This window comes from Megascapheus bottae, chromosome 11 (assembly GCF_031878675.1).
Source record: "Megascapheus bottae isolate mThoBot1 chromosome 11, mThoBot2.hap1, whole genome shotgun sequence".
In the NCBI taxonomy this organism is placed as follows: Eukaryota; Metazoa; Chordata; class Mammalia; order Rodentia; family Geomyidae; genus Megascapheus; species Megascapheus bottae.
Genome location: NC_143519.1, coordinates 40,118,832 through 40,141,436, shown reverse-complemented (window position 1 = coordinate 40,141,436; position 22,605 = coordinate 40,118,832). Strand labels below are relative to the sequence as shown.

Below are 22,605 nucleotides of genomic sequence, written 5' to 3'. Positions count from 1 at the left end.
AATATTTCAAATGAAATCTCACCAGAGCTTCCTCTAGCCAAGTCACAGCCATTTACACTGCCAAGCTTTATGGCTTGACATACACCTTTATGGCTATGTATACCTAGAGGAATGTCTCACACACTTTCAGGCCAGAATGAGACATTAGTGACCTTTGTTTGTGATACACATGATCCTGGATCCTTCCATAAGGCTATATTCTCACCTATGAGAATATATGTACACATATGCACACACATATATGTGCACATATATACATTATACATATATACATGTTTATATACACATATGTACATATATGTATATATGTATATGTATATATTCATGTATCTCAGAAGCATCAGAGAGTGAGCCAGAAACCATATAAGACCCTTTCACTACTTTCCATCCACTGTGTTAGTGCAATATAATGGAAAGGTAAGGAGTCTGTATTCAAATCAAACACCACTCCAAAAATTGTAATCTCAGAAAAAAGTTTCTAAACTCTGAACATTTGTATTTTTACAAACCACTTCTATTTAAAATAGGTATATTTAGTGTAGTTATCTATTAGCTATGAAAATTGAGATAATGTACATAGAAAGTTTAGCTATTTAATAAAAATGAGTTATTCAAGTGTTTATGAAAATTAACTATGTGGTTTCTTGGCATTTAGAATATTAGAGTTTAGCTAATATTAATAATAAAATAATATTTCAACATGTTGATTTAGTTTTCCAGGAGGAATTTTGTCCCTTATAAGATGAGGTACTCATTTGAAATATAGGACCAACATGTAGCCCGAATGATTATATTCTGCCCATTTGAAATTAAACTCCATGTTAATAATGGAGATTGCATAGCTATGTTTCTATACCTATAAAACCATCTGTTCAGACTCAAGATGTTAGCTGATGATGCCAGACACTGTTGAGTAGATCAGAGAAAGGGTTGTTATGCCAGGAAGAGAAATGAACACTACATAATGAACTTGCATTTCAATTGAGCAGGGTTTTTAATTTTTTTAAAAAAGAGCTTTTTATAAATTCTTTTGCTCAGCAACAATAAAAAGAGGAAAGGAGCACTCAGCTGAGAACAATAGCTACTCAGCTCATAAAAATCATTAGAGGGCACATTTTCTTTGTCTGCCATGCCTAGCAATTTTGCTGGTGGGCAATGATCCAGATCACTTAGATTCTACCTATAAAAAAATGGGTCCAGAGAACCTTCTCCATTTTTGAGCTAATAAATTATGCTAATGAAATTTCTAATTTCCTAATGTATATAAAATTCTACTATTGATAAAAATTGGGCTCATAACTCACAAAAGGTTTTTGACAAAAAAATGATACTGATCTTGTGTTAATAGGATTTGCTCTTCGGGCTGCTTTTCCATTTCTAGTCCTCCTGTAGCGAGGCTCATGTTACAGAGCAGCAGCCAGGAAAGGGACAGTGTCTGGGGTTTCCACTGTGCGACATGAGGCAGCTAACCCGGATATTTAGCGTCTCAGGAACTGCTGTCTCTGTAGCTCATCCCATGGTGGCTGATTCAGAAAAAAAGTCATATTTTTTACATGAAAGGCTTGGCTGATTCATTTCCTTCCACGAACGTCATCAAATTCTCTTAAGCCAAATTGCAAAATGTGTTTGAAGTTACTAAAAGTTTTTCTATGTTCAAGGTTCCCTGTGACAACCAGAACATTTCTGTACAGAGTATGTCATTTCTAATGGCTTGAGGGGCAACCAAGTAAGACAACTGTTTTTTTTTTTTTTTCCTTTTCTGTGTGTGGCCAGTCTTGGGGTTGAACTCAGGGACTGGATGCTGGCCCTGAGCTCTGCCATTTGAGCTACATCTCTACCTCTGGCTTTTCTTTTCTTTTTCTTTTTAAACTTAGTGTAGAAAAGAGTCACACAGAATTTCCTACCCATACTGTTTTTAAATTGCAAGAATCCTCAGATCTCAGCCTCCCAAGTAGCAAGGATTATAGGTGTGAGCCACTGACACCCTGCTCTGGTATTTTCCCTGTAAAGTCATTGTTTCTAAATGGCCTTTCCTGTAACCTCAGACCAAGATGTGAGAATACACAGAAACTGCAGTTTCAACAGAGCTAATTAAGCAGAATATGCAAGGATGGCAAATATGTAAAAGCAATCTTTCCTGAGGACAGGTAACCATTCAAATAAGCTTTTTTATATATAATAAGAAGGGTGGATACTTGGTCAGAATCCAATTTTATATCTATACTTCCACTTACAGAATTACTAAATTAATATCTACCCCAAATAGTCATGTCATGTGAAATGTTCTGAACTTATATTCAAGTACTTGCAGTTAAATTATACATGACTTATTATTGCAGTACTGAAGGCTGAACCCAGGGCACTGTATGTGCTAAGCAAGCATTCTATCACTGAGATGTATCCCCAGTCCTTTTGAAGGGTAAATTTGAGGCAATGTCTTGTCAGAACGCTGGGCCGGCCTAAGCCTACCATGAAGGATTCCAGATGTGGTCCCTATGCCCATCATGGCTATTAAAAAAATTATTATCTTAAGTGCTTTGATTAGCAAGGAAATAAAAACTTCCCAACCCTGCCTCACTCCCCTATGCTTTGGTGATCCTTTAACTTTAAGTAGGCAAGCTCTCTAACTCTTAGGCCAACTGAATATGCAAAAGGGATGTCCTAATAGTTATTAGACCTACATAAATGTCCCAGCTCTGAGACAGCTATGTGCTATACCGGTAGCTAGGGAATGAGGCTGCACTGGCAGCCCCATGGAGAAGTATATGTAGAAGGAAGCCGATACTTCCAGCCAACTGCCAGTTGCACCTTGCAGACACACATGTTGTATTTCACCCCAGTCTCAGTGGGTGCTGAGGAGAATAAAGTTACGATGTCCCCTCCATGTTCTACCCAAACTGTAGACTGAAGTGTACAATAAATACAACCTGAACTTTAATCCAAATATTCTAAAAGATTAAAATAATTAAATAGACTAGTGAAAGAATAATTTACTTTCTGAACATCTGGTATGGTTTGCATATCTTTATTCCGTATAACATGTTATTAGGATTATTTTCTCTGTAAATGAGGATTACAGACTTGCAAATTAAGTAACTGTCCAAGAACATATTAAAGAAAGTGTATTCTTTGTGTGTATGTTTATGTGTATACTGGGTTTTCACTCAGGACTTTGTGTGCTTGCTAGACTCCTATTAAATAAAATTTAAAAGTCCAGCATTATGTCATTTGCCCATGAAACCACCTCGATGAGCTGAGCTTTACAATGTTCTTTACGGTCATCTGAGCCTCCCCTCACAATATTCATTACTGTATGATTTATCCTTTCTCTCTCTCTATAAATTCCTCTGGGTTAGGATCCATGACTAGTTCATACTTGTAACTCTCTAAAGACCCACTTATACTACCTTACACATCATATGTGGTCAATAAATATTTGCAGAATGAATAATTTAATAAACATAAATTATAGGAAGACTGTCATTAAATATACACTCCTCAGATTTCTCTTTTCAGTCTTTTCTCATAGGGCTCATTTGGTAAATCTTTAATCATTTTAGTGGCTCTCTGAGTTCTCATGCTTTACCTATAGGGTCTCAGGAAGAGCAGAATTCCTTAACAAGGCCTAACCATTACTTAAGAAATCACCACTTAGTAAGTTACATTTCATTTTTTTTCCCATGGGGCAGCAGCCACTGTTTGCCTTCAAATCATCTAAAGCACCTTAAATAGGAAGAACCTAAAATTCCTTAATAAGAGACAATTGGTTTACAAATGAAAGCAAGTAAGAAAATGTCTGCTCATCACTCATGACCTCATGATGGTTATATTATGTGTGAGTCTGTATGTGGGTGTGTAGTGGGAAATGTGAGGACTAATATTATCAGGAAATCTTTAAAAGTGTTACTATCACTCAGAAAACAAGGGAAAATATTGGCTACAAAACATACATCTTTAAAATTTAAAAAGCAAGGTTATTAATCTTTTATTACTACTTATCTTAAAGGTGGAGGAAAAGATTATAGTCAATATGTGAGTGGAAATTAACACCAGAGTTTAGAAGTCCCACATTTTTCCTCCTTTGGTGTAATCCTTGAACATCAATCAATGTTTGGAGGTTGCTTCTAGCAAGTCTTTGGCTTCATTTATTTTGGTTGCTAAGTATGGAGATCCACCTAAGAAGACAAAGAAAAATAAATGGATTAAAACACACTTCACTACTGATATCTTAAAAAGTACTCAGTATAGGAAAAAATATATTTCTGGTTCTCTCACACATTCATCCTCTGACAAATTAGTCTATATACTTTTTAGGAATCAAAACACAGATGTTTGTTTAACTGAATATTATAGATATCCAGCAATCCAAAATGGGAAATTCAAACAATCCAACTGGGAAAAGCAGTAAGAAATCTGATCAGGAATAACTTGAAGACTATTCAAATGTTTCACTGGTAAAACACTTGGCATTCAGACTTTTCTTTGTTGAAAGACATGATCTCCAGCACAGGCTGGCTTCAGACTCAAATCTTCTTGTCTCTAACTCCCAAATGCTGGGATTATAAACCTGTATCACCAAGTCTGGGCTGCCAATCAGACATCTGACCACAGAGCTTCCTGAAAGTAAGTGGATAGTTAGGTAAAACAAACAAACAACAACAAAAAAAAAGGATGAAGGTCTTTTGGTTTTTGTCCGTGATTTTTTTTTTTTAAAGAACAAAGTATAATCATTATCTTGAAGGAGAAGGTAAATCAATGCAAGGGGTCTTTCAAAGTCTTAAAAGTCTTGCAATTTAAAAGTTAATAAAGCTCTGCGTAACTACCAATTTGTCATATAACTTAAGCTTCCTATTAATTCATAGTGTCATTTATTTCACATACATTACATATTTTGATTGCAAATATATAAAGCTTACCCAATATAATCTTTAAAAAAGTCTTGCAATTTCATAAAAATAAGTGGATGTATTTAAAAAGGCAGTTATAGGGGCCGGGAGTTTGGCCTAGTGGTCGAGAGCTTGCCTACCATGCATGAAGACCGGGGTTCAATTCCTCGGTACCACATACATAGAAAAAGGCCGGAAGTGGTGCTGAGGCTCAAGTGGTAGAGCTCTAGCCTTAAGAAAGTCCAAGGACAGGGTTCATTCCCTGAGCTCAAGCCCAGGACTGGCAAAAAGAAAAAAAAGGCAGTTATTTAATATTACACTGATAGGTGAATAGTAACGAGGGATAGTAAAAATATCAGAGGAAATTCTCCCTGGTTTCTTAAATGGCCTTTTAAGAATATTTAGAGTACTAGCTGGGCATGGTGGCTCACACTTGTAATCATTCCTAGCTACTCAGGAGGCTGAGATCTGAGGATTGCGGTTCAAAGCTAGCCCAGGCACTAAAATCTGTGAGACTCTTATCTCCAATTAACCACTAGAAAATCAGAAGTGGTGCTCCAGGAGTAAGGCGGTAGCCTTGTACTTAGAGTTCAGGGACAATACACAGGCCTAGAGGTAGGGCAGTAGCCTTGAGCTGAAGAGCTCAGGGCCAGCACCCAGGCCCAGAGTTCAAGCACCACAACTGACAAAAAAAAAACAAAAAACAAAAATATATATATATATATTTAGCGTATTGTCATGGATTTAGTGTTCTAAAGGAAAATTAAGTCAGTTTTCTTTAAAATTCTTTGCAATGAGTTCTTTCTGATGGACACAGTAAGAGAAGACCGGTGAATTTCAAATGTAGAATCATTATTCATCACAACCAGTATCTATACCACATACAAAAATACTAACCCCAAACTGTTACATTAAAGCTATTTAATGTCATATTCCTTCTGTCTTTTGGCCCTAAATACTGTCTTTGATGCTTGAGCTAACAGTTTTACCATTCTCTATGTGTGTGTATATCATAAGGTCTCAGTAACAGACAAGAAAACCATTGAGCTAGTATATGTGTAAACTGTCACAACTTTACTCAGGCCTTCTATTGGGATCATAAAACCCATCTTAAGAAGGAAGAGGAAAACAGGAAAAACAGATGAACAAACAGGGATTTTTAGAAGAAAGAATGGTGCTAGAGGAAGCTATATTTAGCTCTTTGCCCTTGAGGAAAACATTTGACATTTTCAATCAAGAACTAATTCTTATAAGCACTTAAGGTGTATATCAGTGTCCTTGAATACAAGATAAGAATTACAAAGAAAGTTCATAACGCACATGGTTATAAAATAAGTTAATTTCATGATTACCTCTTAAAATGACCTTGGACTAGGTCATGTTAATCTTGGCATGCTGTTCATATTTTTAGATATCAAGAAGATGTTAGGCATTTTCTGTGTTGAACAAAATAATAAAATACAAATTGTACTCAAACATAATCTTAAGTTAATTAATACACATTCTGGGTATTTCAGTCACAGCCTATCTTATTCTCACTTACCAGTTGGAGAAAAATAAAAGGCATGGAAGACTAAATCTTATTAAATGCATTTATTGATACACTATTAGAGGAAAAAGAAGATAAATTTATTCAGAATACTGTTGAATTTTCTACCACTCATTCTCTTTAAGTCAAAGGTGACATTTTCAATTTATGTGCATGGTAGAAAGTTTGGTTTGGCTGTCATAATTTCCAATCAATCTCCTAATACTTTGAAAAGTTTCTGGGACAAAACCTTAATTCCCATGTTCCCTTCATTTATTGCTGGATTCAATTAAGCTTCTATCAGAAGCCCTCTAGTGAGACGTGACAGGCTAACGTGAGGAAAGGCTTTCTTCTTGATTATTGCTGCTAGAATGTAAAAGCACAGTACAATTGCGTCAGAATGTGTGCTTCTCACATGGTAGTAGTGCTAGTCTATGAGGCAGAAGCTTCCCTGACCACACAGCTCTGTAACTATTTGTATTGCCATTCTTGCAGATCAAGTATAGAACTTATACACCTTCAGGGCTTCCAACCTTACGCTCATATTTTTAAGTATTCATTAGAATATGCTTATGTCAGAATAGCATACATTGCATGAGAAATACAGATTGTTCTGTGCGTTGGGGTGATTTTAGAAGCTCTAAGACATACAGCAGGTAGGGCAGAATTAAGGTAACTACACTACGTTGGACAGCTATGGCACACACCTGTAACTACTTGGGAGGACTATGGTTCACTGGGTTAGAAGCAAGACATTATCCCAAATCTAATCAGCAACAAACTAAAAGGGCTAGAGGAAGGCTTGTGCCAGCCTAGCAAGTAAAGGGCCGTAAATTCCAATCCCAGCAATATAGAAAGAAATAATAAAATAATTCCTACTAGAGCTATCTTCCTGATAAAAGTCAAATGTTCCATGGTGATTATTTTTCAGCAAAAACAATTCTGCCCTCACAAAGGCACAGAGGATTTTCCTGTACACATCATGCTACAATTTGAGTATCTGATGGTGTACAGATTAAGTTCCTCAGTGTAACATGTTTTTTTGTGTGTGTGTTCTTTAACCAGTGCTGTAGACAAAAATCTGAGTTATCTTTCGTCATCTTTTCTTGCCCCGGATTCACCATCTGCTTTGGCCTTCTCTTCAAAGTATATTCTGAATCAGACCATTTCTTACTTCCTTTACTGTAAACACCCCTAGTCTAAACCGGTATCAGTCTCCCTTGGATTACTACAATTTTCTCCACTAAATCCCTGTGTCTACTCATGGCTCCCTATTTTCTCCATAGCTGCCAAAGTAGCCTTCCAATATCATAAATCAAATAGTATCATTCCCTTAATGTTTAAAAATAAAGCCCTGACATCCTTGTATAGCTTGCAATCTACTCCATTACTTAGGTCCCAACTTCCTTTCCAGCCATATTTTCTTTCACTCTATTCTTTGCTTGCTGTGCTCCAGCTGACCTCCTCATAACTCAGAAGCATTCAGGACCTAGGTACTAGGTGTTTCTTTTCGTTGATCGACTCCTTCCCCATTTCTGCACAACATACTCTGCTCAGGGTTTCAACACTCTATGTAGTACTCCTAAGATGGCTGTAAGTGAAACTACAACTGCCTTCCCTCCAGTTATTCTGCTTTATTTTTTTATTACTGCAGCATCACAGGATATTTTCTGTATCTGTATTTTCTACAAAAGAAGCCATCCCAAAATAGTAGAAAAAGCAACAACAACAACAACAACAAAATTCTTGGGCTGAGAGTTTGGCCTAGTGGTAGAGTATTTGCCTAGCAAGCACAGAGACCTGGGTTTGACTCCTTGGTACCACATACATAGAAAAAAGCCAGAAGTGGTGCTGTTGCTCAGGTAGTCCAAGGACTGTGTTCTGGCCATGAGTTCAAGCCACAGGACTGGCAAAAAAAAAAATCTCACTATTTCGTGGACTAGCTGGGTGGCTCTAAACTGTATGGCCTCACTAAAATCATAGCTCTCCTTTGTCAAGACTCTTTCTTTGTCTCCCCCCCTCTCTTTCTCTCTCTCTTCCTCTCCTCTCCTCTCCTCCTTTCCATTTCTGATTTTTCACCCTTCAAGAGCCTAGTGTTCTTTAAATGGTAGCCTTGAGGTTCCAACAGGATAAGAGCTGAGTTTGTAATGCTTCTTGAGGCTTAGGTTCCAAGCTCACCCAATAAAGAAAAACCCTGCTGCTTCTTTTATTGATAAACATCATTTTATATGATCATAGCCATACTACTATGAGACATTGTGATCCTCTGCTAAGAATATTCTAGACATATTCTAGTTATTACAAATGAGAGAAACCATGTAGTCTATTTTTTTGGGGGGGTTCTGGCTTACTTTGCTTAATATGATTTTTTCATGTATTTTTATTGTAATTAATAGAAGGGTTACATTACATTCACCAGATCTTAATATGATTGTTTTCCAAGTCTTTCCATTTCCTTACAAATGGGCCAATTAAAATGATGCTTACCAAAATGAACTCCAAGAAATGGAAACAAGAGGGTTTTGTTTTGTTTTGTTTTGTTTTGCCAGTTGTGGGTTTGACCTCAGGCCCTGAACACAGTCCTTGGACTTTTCTCAAGGCTAGAGCTCTACCCTTGAGCCACAGCACCACTTCCAGCTTTTTCTACATATGTGATACCGAGGAATCAAACCCAGGTCTTCGTGCATGCCAGGCATGCAAGCACTCTACTACTAGGCCAAACTCCTGACCCACAAGAGGTTTTTTGTTTTTTTTTTTAATTATTATTGTACTTTTGTGTTTATCTCTTTCCCCCCTTCCCCCTCGCTTTGGTTTATTCCCTATCACTGCTTTTGATTTCTGTACCCTTGTCTTGTATATAAGTTTATCTGCTTTGGGAAAGGGAAGGGAAATCCGGAAACACGAACAAAGAGTGAACCAATGCAACAGTGATACTCACTAGACACTATGTCGTAAATGAATTTTAAACTCTGGTGGAGGGAGACGAGTTGGGTGGAGGGGAAAGTAAGAGAAAATGAGGGAGAGGGTAGCACTATTCAAAAAGAAATGTACTCATCACCTTCCTTATGTAACTGTCACCCCTCTGTACATCATCTTTAGAATTAAAAAAGAATAACATTTTTTACCTTAAATATTATTTATTTAGATTTATTAACATTGATTTTTACATTATATTTCAAATATCATGTTTAACAAACAAGCATTCAAAAAATTTTTAAAGGCAAAACAAAACAAAACCAGACAATGTGGTAGTCCAAGCAAGCCTGGAAAAAACTGGAGGATACCCCACCACACCCTGAAAACCAACTAAAGTAACAAGGGCTGAAGGGCTGGGGAGTGGATCAAATGGTAGTAAACAGCTTGCCCTAGCAAGTATTAGGTCTTGAGTTCAAAACCCAGTCCTACTTATTGGTCTTGATTCAGGATGCAACATTGATTATATGTGTTTCTCAAATTATAATGAATTTTTTTATTGTAAAGGTGATGTATAGAGGGGTTATGCTACATAAGTAAGGAAAATAAGTATAATTCTTTTCGAGCAGGGTCTCCCCTTGCCCCCCCTTGTTTTCTCCTACTTTCCCTCACCCAATCCCCCTTTCCTCCCACTAAGTTGTAAAACTCATTTCCAACAGTGTCTTGTATCACTGTTGCTTTGTGGTTCAACCTTTGTCCTTTGTCTCACCATTTCTGTGATTCTCCTTTCTTTCCCCAACAGATGAACTTATATACAAGACAAAGGGTACTTAAATTAAAAAGTGACAACAAATTTAAAAAAAATGAAAGAAAACAGAACTACATACAGTTTACTAAAAACAAAAACAAAATAGAATCTCTCGTTTCTATATCTTGTAGCTCATTTAGCTTAGCATCATCTTATATGGTCATATGCACATAGCTATTGAACTATTGTGATACTCTGCTAGAATTATCCTAAACATTTATTGTATTTAAAAAAAATCCCAATCTGAAAACAAGATCATTGGAAGGGGCTGGGGGGAGGGAAATATGGACAAAACCATGAGAAGGGGTATCAATGTGTGAAAAGTAATACATCTTCTACCTGGCGAATGTAACTATAACCCCTCCATATATTACCCGGACAATAAAAATAATTGAAAAAAAATTCCCAATCTGCAGTGAATCAGCACTCATGCATTTCTTCCCTTCTACTTTCCCTCGCTTTTCTTTCTCTCCTTCCACTCCCTTTTTCTTCCTTTTCTGTTTTATGTTGTTAGTGATGAAGATATACCTTCATGAATGCTAATTAAGCAAGAACTCTATCATTAAGCTTTACCCTCTGGAGTCTAGGAACATTACATTCATATAATGCAAAATCAGTATATATTTAGACAATTTAAAATTGTTACATGGGATTCTATGAGCTGGGTGTGGTAACATACACCTGCCATCCCATTTACATGGGAGACAATAAGAAAATCACAGTCTTGGCTGGTTCTGGTAAATATATGAGGCCCTATTTAAAAAATAGCTGAAGCAAAAAAAGGTCTGGAGATATGACTTAAAAATGGAAGGCCCTAAGTTTAAGTCGCAGTACTGCCCCTCCCAAAACTTTCTGCCTGTGTATTTTTTACTTTTTTTTTCCGGTGGTTGTTGTGGTTTGGTCAGTCATGGGATTTGAACTCAGTGGGCTGGGTGCTATCCTGAGGCTCTTTGTGCTCAGGCCAGCACTCTACCACTTGAGCCATAGTTCCATTTCTTGTTTTTGAGTGGGTCATTGGAGGTAAGAGTCTCCTGGGCACTTTTCTTTCCCACCCATAGCTGGCTTCGAACCATGATTCTCAGATCTTAGCCTCTTGAATAGCTATGATTATAGGAGTGAGCCCCACTGGTGCCTGGCTTTTTTTAAAAACTTGTTGCACACAAGTCTGCTTCACTTTAAGAAGCAATGAATTAAGATAGACTGTAAGACATTCTTAAGTTTTACAATGTTTTCAAATTTAGTCTCTCCTTCCCTATTTCTGTCTCCATGGGACATTCATATCAAACCAACTACTTCTGCAGCAATTTAACAAAAGCGGTAATCTATAAGATATTAGACTGAAATCATTAAATCAAGGATGTGAGATTTTTTCCACATTAATCTTTTATTAAGTTAAAACAGCAAAATTCACTTTTTACCAAAACACATTTGAATGCTCATTTACAACTAGTTACAAAAATGTATTTTCTGTCATCTTTCACACTTAATTTTCTGTTGTCACTTCTATGCACAACCTGATAATGAAATGTGTAACAAATTATAGTTGATCACACATGCAGTTCCAAATTTATCCTACCAGCTGGTGGCAAAACCAACAGAAAAGTTACTTTGGAGTGAGGTAAGAAAGCATATTCATAAATTAGCATTTGCAACTGCCTGTACATCCAGTAGTAACCTAGTCCAAATAAAAATGGTGAAGAAATTATAAAAGGTGGGGGAGGGGCAAAATTAAGTGTCCCAGTCCTATGATTTCCCAAATACTCTTGGCTTCTACTCTGTAAGGCCAATGAGGCATTCTGGTTTAAAACCTCTTCTTCCCAAATAAAACAAGCTTTCAAGAGAAACTTTTTAGATATTTGAACTATTATAATTCCACATCACATACAGTGGCTCCAGAATTTCTTAGTTCCCTAGACTTCTACTGTGCAAGAAATCTTGACTGGAAGTAGATGGATGGGTTTTAAGATGTTCAAAAATTCTCTCAAACTCAGAATGTTTTAAATTTAGATGAATGATAACATTTCCATTTTTGGATAAAAAATGTTCACAGTGTCGATTTCTTTTTTCTTTTCTATCTTCTTTTTAATGATGCTGGTATTGAAGCTTGGTCTCAGGGTTTGGTGATTCTTCTTGGCTTTTCTCACTGGAAGTTGGCATTCTAACACTTGAATGACAGCCTCATTTCCAGCTTTTTGCTGGTTACTTGGACATAAGAGTATCATGGACTTTTCTGTCCAGGACAGTTTTGAGCCACCATTATGAGATCTCAGCTTCCCAAGTAGTAGTTATGATTATAGGTATGAGACACTCAGTGCCTATCTTTAATACATTCTTTTAAAAATATATAATTTTGTTATTATTAAGGTATTATACAGAAGGGTTACCATTTCATTAGTGCGACAATAAATATAATTCTTTTTGGATAATGTCATCCCTTCCTTTGCTTTTCTCCAGTTTTTGATAGATTCCTTAAAGGGTGCAATAATCTAAAAAGTTAAGAATATTTTTCTTAAGTTAAAAATGTGAAGCCAGGGAATCCTAGATGTACACTAATTATTACAAATGAGGGACGCCATGGAGTCTATGTTCCTTTGGGTCTGGCTTACTTCATTTAATATGATTTTTTCCAAGTCTTTCCATTTTCTTACAAATGTGGATGTCATTCTTTCTGATGGCAGCATAGAATTTCATTGTGTATAAGTACCACATCTTCTTAATCCATTCATCTACTGAGGGGCATCTGGGTTGGTTCCATATCTTAGCTATGGTAGATAATGCTGCAGTGAACATCGTTGTGCTAGCAGCTATAGTATGGCCTTGTTTCTGAACATTTGGTAAATGCCAAGTAGTGGAATTGCTAGGTAATAGGGGAGCTCTATATTTAGTCTTTTCAGGAACTGCCATACTGCTTTCCGTAGTGGTTGAATGAGTTTACACTCCTATCAACAGCGTAGTAGTGATCCCTCCGGGCCACACTCCCACCAGCATCTATTGTTATCAGATTTCTAGGATCACAATACTTCAAAACCTATGTATACATGATCATTCAGGATGAGACTACACAAAATGAACTCTAGATTATGGAAACAAGAGGTTTATCTTTGTGATACTATACTATGTGAAGTTATTCTTTTTTTCCACTTATGGTTAATCTGATGTGGTTACAGTACCTGGCTTCATTAACTACTATACTGTATACATACTTGTTTGTGAATTTGAAATAGGGAAAGAAAGGGGAAAAACAAGATGACTGGGAGGGGAACAAAAACATGAGAAGGGGCATCATGGTTTGACGAATGTAACTGTAAACCCTTTATACATTACCCCAACAATAAAATACAATTTAAAAAAAAAAACATGAAGCTGGGTGTGGTAGCTCATGCCTATAATCCTAGCTACTCAGGAGGCTGAGATCTGAGGATCATGGTTCAATGCCAGACTGGGCAATAAAAAGTCTGTGAGGCTCTTATTTCCAATTAACCACCAAAAAACCAGAAGTGGCATTCTAGCTCTAGGGGTATGGCAGTAGCCTTGAGCTGAAGAGCTCAGGGACAATGCCCAGGCCAGAGTTCACATCCCATGACAAGGAAAAAAAATTGACTTATAGGATAGATTCTTGAATAATTAAACACAAATAAAATTAACTGAACTACCAAAAGATGATTACATTAAGTCCTCATAAACAAAAATGACATTAGAAATAAGCCCTTTTATTTTATAGATGATAAAACTGACATTTGGATAGGTTAAGAAAATGTTCACCGAGCTACTCACATAGGGCCAAATGGGAAGGTATTAGCAAGCATGCTAGAATCAATTTACAATTCCATCTCTGGTCAATGTGGTATCTCAGATGAAATCAGATCACTCTTTAGAGACTACTAACTTGTAAATATACAAATGTTTGCTTATTTATGAAAGGTATCTAAGCTACATATTCTCTTAGATATGTTTTAGAACATGCTCCCTTGCCAACAGACAAAATCAACAACTTGTCAATCATCTAAAAGACAGGAGTGCTTGATCCTCCTTCAATCAATCAGAGCCAAGGGCATTCACTTGACCTGAAGACACCCAGAGAATGTTTAAGAGACAGAATGCCACAAAGAGGCACTTAAAAACATTTCTTTCTCGGCCAATTACTCTGAAAGCACACAATAAAAAGTAAATTAGTTGAGTGGATCTTTCAGTAAGCTGTTTGGAAATCTGAGGCAAAACCTCCTTTCAAAGTTTATTCTCTTGTTTATTCACACTAAAGAACAGCAAGTGCAAAACTCAAGCAACAGAGATGATGTTTAGTGAAAAGAATTTTTATAGTAATTAAGTTGCAAAAGCTGAAAAATAATGCCTTATTTTGGTGTAAGGATGAATGGGAATCCAAATTTTGTTTCTAATTTTTCTCAAAATAATTACAAAACTCCAAGTCTGTAAATAAAAAATCTATGAAACCCTTCACTTTCATCCCTCCTTTGACTTCTGAAATACAGTGCAACTTTCTGCCATCTGCTATTTTAAGGCAAAAACAGTAATGAACATATGGGCTTTCTCTATCAAGCAGCTGTAGTGTAGTTAAAGTTACAATAATTGTCTTTCTGTAAGATAAATTTACATTAAAAACCTGGCCAGTTAAAAACAAATGCCTCAGTCTTACATCCTTCCAGAATGAAATAAAAAAATTTGGAATAATCTATGAAATATTACATTCAGATTTGTGAAGGAAATCCTTTCAAATCTTTGCTTTTGCAGATAAAATTAGATAAAATCAGATGACCAAATCAGTTTTGTGTTGATCAAAATGATAGGGGAGGGACCGGAAGTGTAGCCTAGTGGTAGAGTGTTTACCTAGCATGCACAAAGACCTGGGTTTGATTCCTCAATACCACATACATAGAAAAAAGTCAGAAGTGGTTCTGTGTCTCAAATGGTAGAGCTCTAGCCTTGAGAAAACCCATGGATAGCGCTCAGGCCCTGAGCCCAAGCCCAGGACTGAAAAAAAAAAAATAGGTAGGAGCAAGGTTCAGGTACTTACCTACTATAGCCAGTAACTGGGTACTTGTGAGTAGTATCACTCTACTTCAGTGAGTCCCTGAATCCAAACTCAAGGCCTATCTATGAGGAAAACCATTTCAACCCATATGACATAGACTTCTACATCCACTCTATGTCATTTATAATGCGTTTAGGTAAATTTAAAGAAATTCACAGCATATTCTGATACACATAACATGAGAAAAAGAAATAGAAATTTTCCTTACCTTTATCTGGGTGATTCAAAATCATGATTCTCCTGTGAGCTGCTCTAATCTTAGCCTTGTCAGCAGATGGGCTGTAAAAAGAAATTAATAAACAGTGCCGAATACAGATAATAAATTAATGAATTATATAGGTTTCAAGAAATTAAAAACTAATGAAAATTTCACCATCTTGTGGACACATATAAAATTACAGCTTTTCATTAATTCTATTAGCTTCACACTGATTAAATGCTGTAGTGTGTGTGTATGTGTGTATGTGTGTGTGCTTGTGCCTGTGCCTGTGTCTGTGCCTGCCTGTGCATTTGTCTTTGTAATGTCAATCCTAATTCTCAGTTAAAAAAAAAAAACCACATAAAAGCTGGGTGTTAGTCACTAAGGTTTGTAATCCTACTTAGAGGCAGTTTGAATTTAGCACAGACAAAAGAAGTCCCTGAGAGTCTTATCTCTAATTCATTTAAAAAAAAAAGCCAGAAATGGCTATATGGCTCTAGTGGTAGAATAACCAGCCATGACTAGAAAGCCAAGGCAGTGTGTGAAGCCCTGAGTTCAAGCCCCTGGTATAGGCATCATAATAAAGTAATAAACATATACCTGCAGACTGTACATTTGAAATCTTATATTTGAAAGTTATTTTGAAGGAAGAAAGCTTATATTGTATAGCAGATAAACACCTGGATTCTAGAGCTAGACTGTTGGATTTTATTTTTATTTTTTGATATATTGCTATTGTAGAGGTGATATCAGAGAGTGACAGTTACATGAATCAGGTCATGAACACAATTCTTTTTGGACCATGCCTCCCTTCCCCTTGTTCTCTCTCAGTTTTTCCCACCTACAAGATGTATAGTTCATTTTTTAGGGCCTAGTGAATACCCCTTTTGTATTTGTTTACGCTTTGTTGCACCTTTTCTGTGCCCCTCTTTCCGTCCCAAACACAAATGAACAAGACAAAAGGAAAAGACAACAAAAACAGTAATAAAGCAGCAAAAATATCTCTGTTGTTTACGATAGCCAAGATATGGAATCAATGAGAAGCCCATCAGTGGACTAATTGGATTTTAAACCCCAGTATTGCTATTTAGTATTGGATACCTTTTTTGTGTTCAGTTTCTTCATTATGAAATAGACTACTGAGAATATTCCTCATGCAACAACTGTGAGAAATGAATGAATGCCTGCAATGTGTTAGGATGGTGCCTGGCACGTAGCATGCTCCATAACAGCTCACTTTTATTACCTCTCAACACGGAACCTCAAAATTCTTTAGATCTCACAGTTTATTTAGCTTTGTGAGAAACCTGTGGGGAAAACGTTGACTGTTACACTGTAAACAAAACTTAAGGGAGAAAATAAAATAAACCTAAAATTATTATGGAAAACCTTACTTTCTCAAAGATTGGAAACATTTCTTGTTAGTACATTTTCTGAATAGAACAGAACCCTTGTATTGCTCCTAGGCTACTAACCTTTCCTGGGCCTCAAGTATGGATAATAGTAACTGACCTAAAGTACAGGTAGTTATTGTGAAGCTCGATAAAATTTCTTTTGTATGTACAAACCACACTGCAGTGGTTATCCAATACTAAATATCCAAGTTACCCAATACTAAATAGCTTATGTACTTAGTTGTTTTGATACAGGTTGAAAATCTTAATTCTATAAAATTAAAACTTAAAATTTAATTTAAAATTAAAGCAGCTTTAAAACTTGTTTTTGCTCATTTAAACACTCTGATATATCACATTCTCAACTGTAAAATGTATGTAATACAGCATATCTCCTAGGACTATTTTAAAGAATTAAATAACATAGTTAAAAATATTAGTATGATCTAGCATATAATAAGGGCTTATATAATTTTCTTATGGATATAATGGATACTTATGAAAACCTTATATGTCATATGTTTAGGATCTAAGTGTAAGAAACTTTTAAGTGATTCAGAAGTATGATGATGAGCTATTATTTTTAATGCAAAGACCCTTGCCCTTGGTGCCTGGAATGCTGTTTTGGAGTGGGCCTCCCTCCTTCTATAAGTTATAAGTACTTGATTTTGATAGTGTTCTCATCTCTAGCTGTTTCTTGTTAGTTACATGACACCTATAAGAATTTATAATAAATAAAGATCACCAAGAGTGTTAAAATGCAGTGTAAAAGGACTGACAGAGTGATGCTTGACTGTAATCCCAGTATTCAGGAGAATAAAGCCATAAGACCTTGGGTTAAGGATAACTTGTTCTGCAGGAGCAAGACTCCGTTCCAAAAAAACAATTTAAAAAAAAGCAGCGCATTAAAAATTGGAGGGAGGAATTATTATACACTGTGGAGTTCCAATATGCATGTAAATATAGTAGAGTTTATCATTTTCATGTTCACCTCCTTTATCACTTTTCTATCTATCCAAAAATGCACTATTAATGGATGATTAAGCACATAAAATATTATTCCAAGATTACATAAACTGAACAAGTCTTCATGCACAGACTTTATAATACTCCTTTTTTTCTGTTTGTTGATGTATTGTGGGGACCATTTTGGCATGAAGGAGATCCAAGACAGACACTTGACTCCCAGACTAACACAGACTACTGAATTTTGATAAAGCAATGATTAGACATTATGTAATGATGAGGAATTCCATATTATTTATTAAGAATTGAAAACACATTAATTTGAAAATTTCCAGTGTAATTTAGTTGATAGTTACAATTTTTATGGTGTTCTCTAGCACTTGCTTTTACAAATTATGTCTTCTAGCTGCTGTATATATCTGACATATTTTCTTAGGCAGAGAGTAGAAGTTACAAGTTGTACCTTAAAATAGTATCTTGCGTCCTATATGGATGCTTAATGCATACACTAACACTCTCAAAAAGAAAATGACTATAAAAAGATGAATTCCTTGAAAAACTACAGGTACTATCTAAGTAAAGACTAGCATGAAAGAAGTCTACTGTATTATAAAAAATGAGGTTAGAAGAAGGCGAATGTTAAAAAATCTTATTTTATAAAAGCTCATCACTAGATGATGAAGACATAAATTCAGGAAAATACAAATGTCTTTGGTGTACTTTTTGAGGATATTTAGAATATTACTTCTTATTCTGGATATTAAGTTTTAATTGTGCACACAAAAGAAAATGTGAAAATCAATTACATTATCTATAAGAGGAAAACAGTACACATAGCTTACTAGATAAAACACCATAAAGTAGTAGGTAATTGAAATCTACCAACCACCAAACAAGTTATAATATTATAAACAAACACCAGGAAGGAACATGGTTGTTGCAAAAGTATTATAGTTCTGGCCCAGGAACATAGCCTAGTGTAGACTGCTCGCCTGGCATGCACGAAGCCCTGGGTTTGATTCCTTGGTACAACATACTTAGAAAATGCCGAAAATGGTGTTGTGGTTCAAGTGCAGAGTGCTAGCCTTGAGCAAAAAGTGTCCAAGGACAGTGCCCAAGCCCTGAGTTCAAGCCCCAGGACTGGCAAAAAAAAAAAAAAAAAACCAAAACAATATACTGTTGTTCTAAACATTCTGCCTTTACCAGGAATAGCAGACTCATAGCTTTCGGGATAAGAGAAGTATTGTCTGCAGTGTATTACCACATTGTAACTAACTGCTATATTTATAAGTCTCTAAAGTCTTACTATTTTTTAATACATTTTTTGCTGCACTAAAGTTTAAAGATGGGAAGGGCCAAGCATTTAAACTTGTAAGAATTAAATGTGTCTGTGATACATTCCCAATTAGAAACTTCAAACTGTGATTCCCCTGAATACATCTGGCTGACAGGTGAGGAATGGAGTGTGAGGGGCTGCCTTGTACATCCCAATTCCCTAATGGAGGGGTGTGTGTGTAAAACAAACCATTGCGATTGTGAATAATGCTTGGGTTAGATGGAGTATAAACAAGAGTATAAGCAAGGCTCAGATCCATTTTGTCTTTTACTACTGTTTACAGTCTACATAGTTTACAGTCAGTGATCAAAGAAAACAAAACCATAACAACTTATTCACATCTTGAACTACCTTGACATATTCAACATTGCCTGATCAAGAAAAAAAAGGCTACAGGAAAGCAGGTAAATTTAATATGCTAGGGCAAATATTCAGTTATGCAATCATAGGGATAGGAAGAGAAAAGCCAAAATTTATTTATTTTTTAAAATTTATTCTTACAGTAAAAGTGATGTACAGAGGGCTTACAGTTCTATAAGTCAGGTAATGAGCACATTTGATTTTGACCAGTGTTACTTCTTTTAATTTTTTACTCTCTAATTCCCTATCCCCTTCAGATTGTAGAGTTCATTTTCAACATACTATCTAGCAAGTATCACTGCTGAATTCACCCTCTGTCCCACTATTTCTGTGCTTCCCCTTACAGTCCCCCAAATAGATAGATTTAAATATAAGCCAAAAAGTACAGTAACAGTGACAAAAAGGGAAAAAACAAAAAGCAAAACAAAGTCACAAAAAGGGTAAAATAAAAACCTATTCTCCATTTCTTGGAGTTCATTTTGATAAATATCATTTTATATGACCATACACAAATAGCTGTTGAGCCTTTGTAATCCTCTAAGACTATGCTTCTTTCATCCCACCGTGTGAATGTTTAGTGTCCTGTTTAATTTGTCACATCCAAGTATAATTTTTGTCTTTTATCATACGTTGTGTTTACTTGTAGATTTATAGGTACAACCTATTTACTATAAATGAGGGAAAACATGTGCCCTATGTTTCTTTGGACCTGGCTTACTTTGATCAATACAAGATTTTCCAAGTGAAAAGCCAATATTTAGCATCTGTTTATTGGTAGGCATTCACATAAAAAGACATCATATCATTCTTTTACATTTTTATCACTTTAATTTTTTTTTTTACTCAGGACCTTGTGCTTGGTTGGCTGGCACTCTACTACCTGAGTCACACTGCCTCTGTTCTAGCTTTTTCTGACTATTTATTTTGGAGGTGGAGTATCATGAACTTTTGTGACCTGGCTGGCTTCAAACCACAATACTGTAGATTTCAGTCTCCTGTGTAGCTGGGATTACAAGGATAAGCCATCAGTACCTGGCTTAATATATCATTCTTATAGTCTCTTAACAAGATAAAGTAGTAATTTAAATTCAAAAAATGAAATGCAGTAAAGCTACAAATAACTTGACTAAAATCATCCATTGCAGTGGATGATTTTTAAGTAGTGATTCTAAGCAGCAGAATCTACGTAAAGATTTATTTTACTAAATTGACATTTACTGAGTAATTACTAAGTACCATGTTGTTGCCATATATGTATAATTCTCATAGCAACTTTATGCAGAAGAAACTAATATTATCTCCAACTTAGGAAAGATGAAATAGAGATAATGAGTTTAATAAGTGGTATTAATGTTATTTTTCCCAGACACAATCTCTCTCTCCCTCTCTCTCCCCCTCCCCTACCCTCCCTCTCACTCGTCTCCCTCCTCCCCCTTCCCTCCTTTTCTCTCTCTCTCTTCTCTTTGAAGCAATACATTTTCACTTGTTTTGATCCTTCACTGCCCATCAAGGTGAGGTCCAGGATTTCCCTTGAAATGTAAGGAAACCCTTTTGGAAAGAAACAATTCAAACCACACAAGTGCTCAGGAGACTGAGGTTAGAGGACTGACTGCTATATTCAATTGACCAACACCCTTGCCCCAGAACTCAAATGGCACATCATGAGGTCGAGTTCAATCTCTAGTACCAGCACATACAAATATAGACTGATCAGGTCTGCCAAAAATCTTTTATTAGGGCTTCTTTTATCATCATTATGGAAATACTGTTGTCAACTTCCAAGTCCCACATCTAAAATCTTTGAAATGTCATCCTTCAAGCAAATTATTTGTGGGATCCTAGAAAGATGAATTATAGAAAACTCTTATAATGAATAAAACCTGAAAAATATATTCCTTACTATTAAAACTGATTGCACACATTTCTCTCTTTTGACTTGGGCTTAAAATGTTTCAGGTTTCATTGTCATCACTGCAATATATTTAGTATGATGGAAGCACAATTTGTTTCTCAATTTAGCCTCAGTGACCAGTTTTGGAACTTTATCAACAGTGCCCATTCTTATCTAGAATGAGGGTTTCTTTTTCATTAGCAGAGAAAAAAGACCCTCTTATTTCCATTTTCTAGAGTTCATTTTAATAAATATTATTTTATAGATCAGATACACTTAGGCATTGCGTCTTTGTGCAGAACACTTTTTCTCTTTTTTTAAAACTCTTTATTATTATAAAGGTGATATATAGAGGGGTTCCAGCTACATCCATCGGATAACAATGTCACCCCTTCCCTTGCTCTGTAAGTACTCATTTTTCCTTGTGAATTTTTTGCAATTCTCAGTTCAATGGGACAGAAACTATACATTTATTTTAAGAAAGCTCAAAAATATAATCAACTCCTAATTATCTATTCTAACAATAGAGGAGCCTTGGATAATATTAAATGATAATCATTAAAAGCCTGTGTTTCTGGCTTCATAGAACGTTTCATATGCACATTAATGTAAGAGTAGATGGCACATGCCTATAATGTCCACACTCTAGAGGCAAAAGCAAGAGGACAGTGAGTTTGAAGCCAGTCTAGGTTACACAGCAACTCATGCCTAGCTCATGTTATATGGAGAGAGCTCGTCTCAAAAACTAAGGGCTAGGGATGAAGTTCAGAGGTAGAGTACTTGCCTAGCATGCACAAGACATTGAGTTCAATTCCCAGCATTACAAGGAAAAACTTCTTCAAAATGGGTCCTAAAGACTGGAAGGAAAACAACTTAATACAGTTGATGGTAAATATCTGGTAGGGATAAACAATCTAAACATTTAGTCCTAAATATTAATCAACAATATTATTAACTTTTTTCCTGTAATCTCCAAAATCAGACTACAGATGGATACTAAAGTGGAATAAGTACGATATGCTCAAGGTCAGTCTGCAGAAGTAGAAAAGAACTGAGATTTTTAAGAACTACACTGTAATTTTAAAAGATAATACATATCAAATTATAGAACTGGTAGAGGGGATTCAGTGTGAAAGTGAGCGATATGTTAATTGATCAACTTGAAACTTATAATAGCACCTTGTTAAAGAACAAAGGAACATGATAACTTTCACTGATTTGAGTCTGCAGTTTCAAAATGTAAAAATCTGGTGCCTTCTTTGAATTCTACTTATAAT

The 22,605-nt window shown here is 35.8% G+C and overlaps 1 protein-coding gene and 1 non-coding gene across 3 annotated transcripts in view; both read right to left on the bottom strand.

Annotated features, from left to right (window-relative positions):
- Positions 1–3,009: 3,009 nt before the first annotated feature.
- Dnajc15 (DnaJ heat shock protein family (Hsp40) member C15) overlaps positions 3,010–22,605 on the bottom strand; it is a 45,513-nt gene continuing 25,917 nt past the window's right edge. Inside the window, exons 5-7 of one of the 2 annotated variants that reach the window (XR_016537098.1) lie at positions 15,391–15,461; positions 6,239–6,322; positions 4,089–4,175 (exon numbers count right to left, since the gene is read on the bottom strand). Coding sequence is in view for 1 of the 2 variants with exons in the window: in XM_090342087.1 (XP_090198213.1) it covers positions 4,105–4,175; positions 15,391–15,461 (142 nt within the window). In the remaining variant the exon portion in view is untranslated. Of the gene's footprint in view, positions 4,176–6,238; positions 6,323–15,390; positions 15,462–22,605 lie in introns of both variants that reach the window. The other variant, XM_090342087.1, reaches the window with a different exon arrangement.
- On the bottom strand, positions 21,383–21,515 carry LOC150056929 (small nucleolar RNA SNORA1). Its single transcript, XR_016537182.1, has one exon. It is a non-coding gene; the product is annotated as a small nucleolar RNA SNORA1 (small nucleolar RNA).